General features: G+C 33.2%; 1 protein-coding gene across 3 annotated transcripts in view; it reads left to right on the plus strand.

Annotated features, from left to right (window-relative positions):
* Positions 1–6000, plus strand: part of LOC132153212 (RNA-binding motif, single-stranded-interacting protein 1-like) — a 66164-nt gene extending 60164 nt beyond the window's left edge. For all 3 annotated transcript variants that reach the window (XM_059562557.1, XM_059562558.1, XM_059562559.1), the window contains exons 11-13: positions 1782–1892; positions 4918–4998; positions 5844–6000. In XM_059562557.1, the coding sequence (XP_059418540.1) occupies positions 1782–1892; positions 4918–4998; positions 5844–5915 (264 nt within the window). In that variant the 3' untranslated portion in view covers positions 5916–6000. The remainder of the gene's footprint in view (positions 1–1781; positions 1893–4917; positions 4999–5843) is intronic.

Below are 6000 nucleotides of genomic sequence, written 5' to 3' on the forward strand. Positions count from 1 at the left end.
CAGTACAATTATTAAAACTTTTACTAAAATTAAAGTGAAATCAGAAAAAATAAAAGTAAAATACACTTCAGAATATTAACAGAAACTATCATAGTGTATCAGTGATACTAAAATAACATTTCTACAAAGAAAAGACACCTAGATGTCCGTCGTTTAAATCAGTAGTTGAATTGTTTGAGAAGCAGCTTTTAGAAGCCACATTGTCTGAAGCAAACCGCTGACATTTAGTCCTTGATAAGTGACGTGTGTTTCCTTCTGAAGAGCAGCGGTTGCCATCACTGTTGTGCAGGAAACACTGGTGTGAGGTGTGTGTGTGTGTGTGTATACGTGCACTAACCCCTAATCACACCCAGATGCTAGATTACAGTGTGTGTGTGTGTGTGTGTGTGAGATCATTGATGGTAATAAGTGAAGCTGCATGAATGACTCTGTAATACAGGGAGAGTCTAAATGAGACTCTCTGTGTGTTTGTTTTTGTGTGGGTGTGTGTATGATATGTAAGTAATGTGTGTGCGATGACTGGTGTGAGTCAGTACTTATAGAGTGAGCGTCGGCGATCAGAAATGAGGAAACTGTGGAGTTAAAGGCCAGTTATGACGCTGATGGTTTAGAGATTTACAGAGTCTGACTCACAGAATAAGAAACCAGGGCTCATCACACACATCCCAGAGAGACCTGGGTGCTCCAATCACACGAAAGTGCCCTGACATGTGGGCTTCATAAGGAGTTTGTTCCTTTATTTTATTTTATTTTATTATTTCAGTTACTTGCCAAGTCAACATCTAATTTTCTATTTTCTATTTATTTTTTTATTATTTTTTTCAGTTAATTGCCACAGCGTAATTCTTTTTTACATTTTTTTTTATTTTATTATTTCAGTTAATTGCCACTGCATTTTTTATATATTTTATTATTCCAGTTACTTGCCAAGTAAACATCTAATTTCCTATTTTTAATTTTTTAATTTTTATTACATTTTATTTTCAGTTTATTGCCACTGCATATTTTTTTATATTTTTATTATATTTTATTATTCCAGTTACCTGCCAAGTAAACATCTAATTTTCCTTTTTTTAATTTTTTAATTTAATTTTATTTTATTTTCAGTTAATTACCGCAGCATCATTTTATTTATTTCTTTTCATCATTTATTATTTCAGTTACTTGCCAAGTCAACATCTCATTTTCTATTTATTTTTTATCTAATATTTACATTTTATTTCAGATTTATTTTAATTGATGACAGCAAATTTTTATATTTTAGTTAGCAATGACAACACTGAAAGAGCAGCAAATCAAAACTGCTTACACTTAAAAGTATATAGTGCACATATAGAGTAAAATAATCAATCATTATTTATACCAATTAATAACTTATTCTTTTATATTTCATTTATAATTATTTTTTTAGTTTAGTTTTTCATATACTATTTCAATTGTATTTTATTTCAGTTGTATTTCAAAGAACAAGAACAGGTTTAGTTACATTTAACAATAATACTGGAAAGCTTGAAAATACATATTGAGTAAAATAGTCAAATATTTTATTCTATTTGATTTCTGTTACTTGCCAAGGCAACATTTCAAAGTAAAAAAAAAATGTATCTGATGAAAAAATTTAAATAATAGCTTAATTTCAGTTTTTTAGTTAACAGTATTATCCGTGGAAAATACATTCACATTATTTAGAACCAGTTAAGAAAAGAAGGGTATGTGTGTGCCTTTCTTGCTTTTACTTCCTAAATGAATAAATGTACTGTAACTGTCCCATTGTGTCATAGGGAGCAGTGTTATCACCCTCTATAGATCACTCCATGTCTCTGCAGCCCGCGTCCATGATGAATCCTCTCACTCAGCAGATGGGTCACCTCTCTCTGGGCAGCGCAGGAACGGTGAGCAAAACCAACACTTGAGTGCTTACATATGTGTTGTCTTGTTTCTTCAAGATCCGCAAAATAATTCCACAGCTGTTGAAACCTGTGAATGCAGACAGAATGCAATAGCGTGTGCATACTGCAGTATACACTGCATACTGCTTACCACTGCAGAACAGTATGCACTGTGAAATATAAATATAGGATAAATATATCAAACATAAGTTGTTATATTGGTGTCACATGACCTCATCACATTGCATGTGAATTGCAGTTAAATAAAAAGTTCCTAATTTCCTAACATTTGGCAACCCAAACAATGAATTGAAATTAAAATACACATGATATTACTTTTGTCATTACATTTATAAAAGGTCAAGTGCATTGAGTCAAGTGAGTGCATTGCATTGTTGGATAGTTTTTCTATGCAGTGTGTTTTTATTTGCATTTTTAATAAAAATTTCAAAATTTACTAACATTTGGCAACCCAATAAAAACACACACAGTGAATAGAAGTACAGAAATATTTAAATTCAACTGTGATATTATTTGCCATTAAACATAAAAAAGGACAAGTTGCATTGAATCAAGTGAGTGCATTGCATTGTGGGATAGTTTTTCTATGCAGTGTTTTTTATTCGCATTTTTAATTAAACATTCCTAATTTCCTAACATTTGGCAACCCAATAAAAACACAAATAGTGAATAGAAATATAGAAATATTGAAAATCAACTGTGATAATATTTGCCATTAAACCTAAAAAAGGACACGTGCATTGAGTCAAGTGAGTGCATTGAATTGTGGGATAGTTTTTCTATGCAGTGTGTTTTTATTCGCATTTTTTATTAAACTTTCAAAATGTCCTAACATTTGGCAACCCAATAAAAACACAAATAATGAATAGAAATACAGTAATATTGAAATTCAACTGTGGTATTATTTGCATTAAACATAAAAAAGGCCAAGTGCATTGACTCAAGCAAGTCTATTGGATGATGGTATCATTTTTTTATGCACTGTGCATACTAGAGCTGAAACAACGAATCGATTTAATCGATAAAAATCGATTATTAAAATAGTTGTCAACTAATTTAGTCATCGATTCGTTGCTAAATAACTTTTATTTGCCGTAAGCGGCTCATTTCGTGCATATTTCAAATCTGGGGTGACCAAAGTGTGGCAGTAATGAGCCACCGGAGGTTTTACTCAGCCAGTACAGCAGGAGAAGTAGCGAATAGCCAATAGCTGGCCTCGTTTTATGTCACGTGCTTCCCGAACAGCGTCTCTGCAGCATTTAGCGGGATGTGGGAGACTGGGAGTACTTTACTTTGAGCCTTCAAAAAAGAAGAGTAACCTGTAAACTCTGCACTACTGAACTGTTTAAGGGGACGTTCACATATCGCGTCTTTTGCGCGCTCTAGTTCGTTATTTCCAACACCGCACCGCATCGAGTTAAAAACATTTCAACTTTTCAGAATGCTGCAAGCGCACCGCGGGTCATGTGACAAGAACTAACCAATCAGCTTCATCCTTTCCCGTAACAACGTTAAAAGCTCAGTCAAGATGAAAGGAACAGCTGATCATAGTTGTATATGGATTTCCATTTTGAAATAAATTTAGTAGCAGAGCTACTGCAAGCGATTTTTGAGCTGCAAATCCATTTATCCTTTGCTGAAATTTCCGCGTCTTCAAGGAGAGAGCACGTCATGGTTGCTTAGCGCTTCTGCCCGAGCGCTTTGGAAAGAAGGAGAAAGCGGCGCGCCTAGCGTTTTCCACGCGTTTTTAGGCACGATATGTGAACGCCCCTAAGATTTTTATTTGTGCAGATTCTCCAGTACAATGTTGTTTGCACATGTTTAGTCGTAAAAGCTGATAACATTGCTTTTTAACAGTTAACATTTAAAGCTTTACAAACATGTTCTGTGATCAGTTTGTCGTTTACCAGTTCAAAATTCAGTCGTGCAGCCTAATTATGACTGAATGAGAGAGGTAAATGTTTAAAGATATTTGAAATGCACTTTTTTTCTAAGTATTCACTGCTCTTTTTCACACAGCAGGTGTCCAATTTTTTTTCCGGACAACCTTCTGATGGATTTTACTTTAAATTGTGAGTTCCATTCAGGTTTCATGCCACTGGCACTTTATTCGAAGGATTGTTTACAATTTCACAGCAAAAGCTATAAAGCTGTTTCCCAGTAAATAATAAAATACAATGCACTGCAATTTTATTCTGTTTTATCCTTATTCTTCGTGAAAATATTTTCTGAAAGATTCCTTAATAAGCTTCGTTCGGGATGTTAAACTACTTTAGGAGCTCTAAGGACTGCCATGGTGAAAACATTATTTTAAATCTCCTTGTGAAATTTGCTAGAGTATGGGTCAGTGTTCTGATTGCAGAATAGTTCGACAAAGGATTACTAACACAATAAAACAACTCCAGGTATATTTTTGATTAGGATATGACAGTGCAAAATGGTTAAAATCTCTTTAAAATCTATGCTGAAGGATAAAGACCATTTATTAATAATTTACTTGGGGAAAAAATGGGAAAAACTAAAATATAAGTACATAAACCGATTAATCGATTAATCGTAAAAAATAATCGACAGATTAATCAATTATCAAAATAATCGTTAGTTGCAGCCCTAGTGCATACCATATTCTGCTGAAATAGTATTAGTATTCTATTTATAGTAAGCTGCATGACTGATCTTAAATGCCTGCCACCTACTGGTGAATAATCAAGTTGCAATTAAAACATGGAATAACATTTTCTGTGCATAATGAAAAATCAAGTTTTATGTAGAAAATTCTAAAAATACTATTTTTTTGCATTATATAGACAAACTGATTGCAAAAAATGTATATATTTAAACCCATGCAGGCAACACATGACTCATGCACAACTCAGCAGAAATACACAAAAGCAACAAAATGAACTGCTGACTGAATGAGAGCACGAAACACAGTGTGTGCAGATTTGTACTGAAGCAACATATGTTGATGTGTCCATGTGAATCTCTCTCATCCCTCTCTCTGTAGTATATGACAGCGAGTCCAGCTCTCCAGGGGCCGTACATCCCTCAATACTCTCACATGCAGACCACCACCGTCTCAGTAGAGGTGCGTTCATGACGAAAAACACTTTCCCAGACACAGATTTAACCTCGTCCTGCACTGAATTCACGATCACCATAAATGGAGAAACGTTCAGGAACAGACTGGGCTTGCAGCTGTGCTGAAATGTTCTCGAGTGAATCGCACAAAAAACCTGTGAAGCGCATGTCCAGGGAACCAAATCAAACAAAAGAAATATTTAAACATTTAAGCCTGTTTTAGGAACACTGTTTGTTTGTTCTTTACACTGTGAGGTTATTTTCATCACTAAATCTTCATTACTGTGAGGCATAATAATAATAATAATACAACAATAATAGATAAATAATAATAATATTTAAATTGAAGTATTTTCAACTTTTTATGCATTGCCTAATATATATATATGTATATATATATATATATATATATATATATATATATATATATATATATTGCAATACAAAAATTATAAATTATTGTATTACAATAATATTATTATGAATATTATTTTTACAGTAATACTGAGAATACTCTATTTGAATCCAGTGATATTTCATTTTTAGGACTGATGTTTTACACTGAGATTATTTTCATGACAATTAATCCAATTGTTCCTAAATCCTCATAACTGTGATGCATAATAATAATAACAACAATAACAGTAAATTATTATTTAAATTGAACTATTACATATTTATGCATGGTAATACTGTGGGTATTGCCTTTAGATTTTTGCTCATTTCTGCTATAGAACATTTTTAAATATATCAAATCAATGAAGAATTTTTCAGCCCAACATGCATGATTTGTGCAGGTTGTGCTGGTTTGGTGTATAGATGTGAGAAATGAAACAGTGTGTTTTGTTGCAGGAGAACAGTCCACAACCTCAGGTGGAATCGTCCAGTGATCATTCACCGTATACCTATCAGCAGGCCAAGTGATGAAGAGGTACTACAAATCACATCTCTACATCCACACATACAAGAGGTTCATTTACAAGAAACTGCTTGAACATTAATGAAATAA

The sequence above is a fragment of the Carassius carassius genome, chromosome 11 (assembly GCF_963082965.1).
Source record: "Carassius carassius chromosome 11, fCarCar2.1, whole genome shotgun sequence".
Taxonomy (NCBI): domain Eukaryota; kingdom Metazoa; phylum Chordata; class Actinopteri; order Cypriniformes; family Cyprinidae; genus Carassius; species Carassius carassius.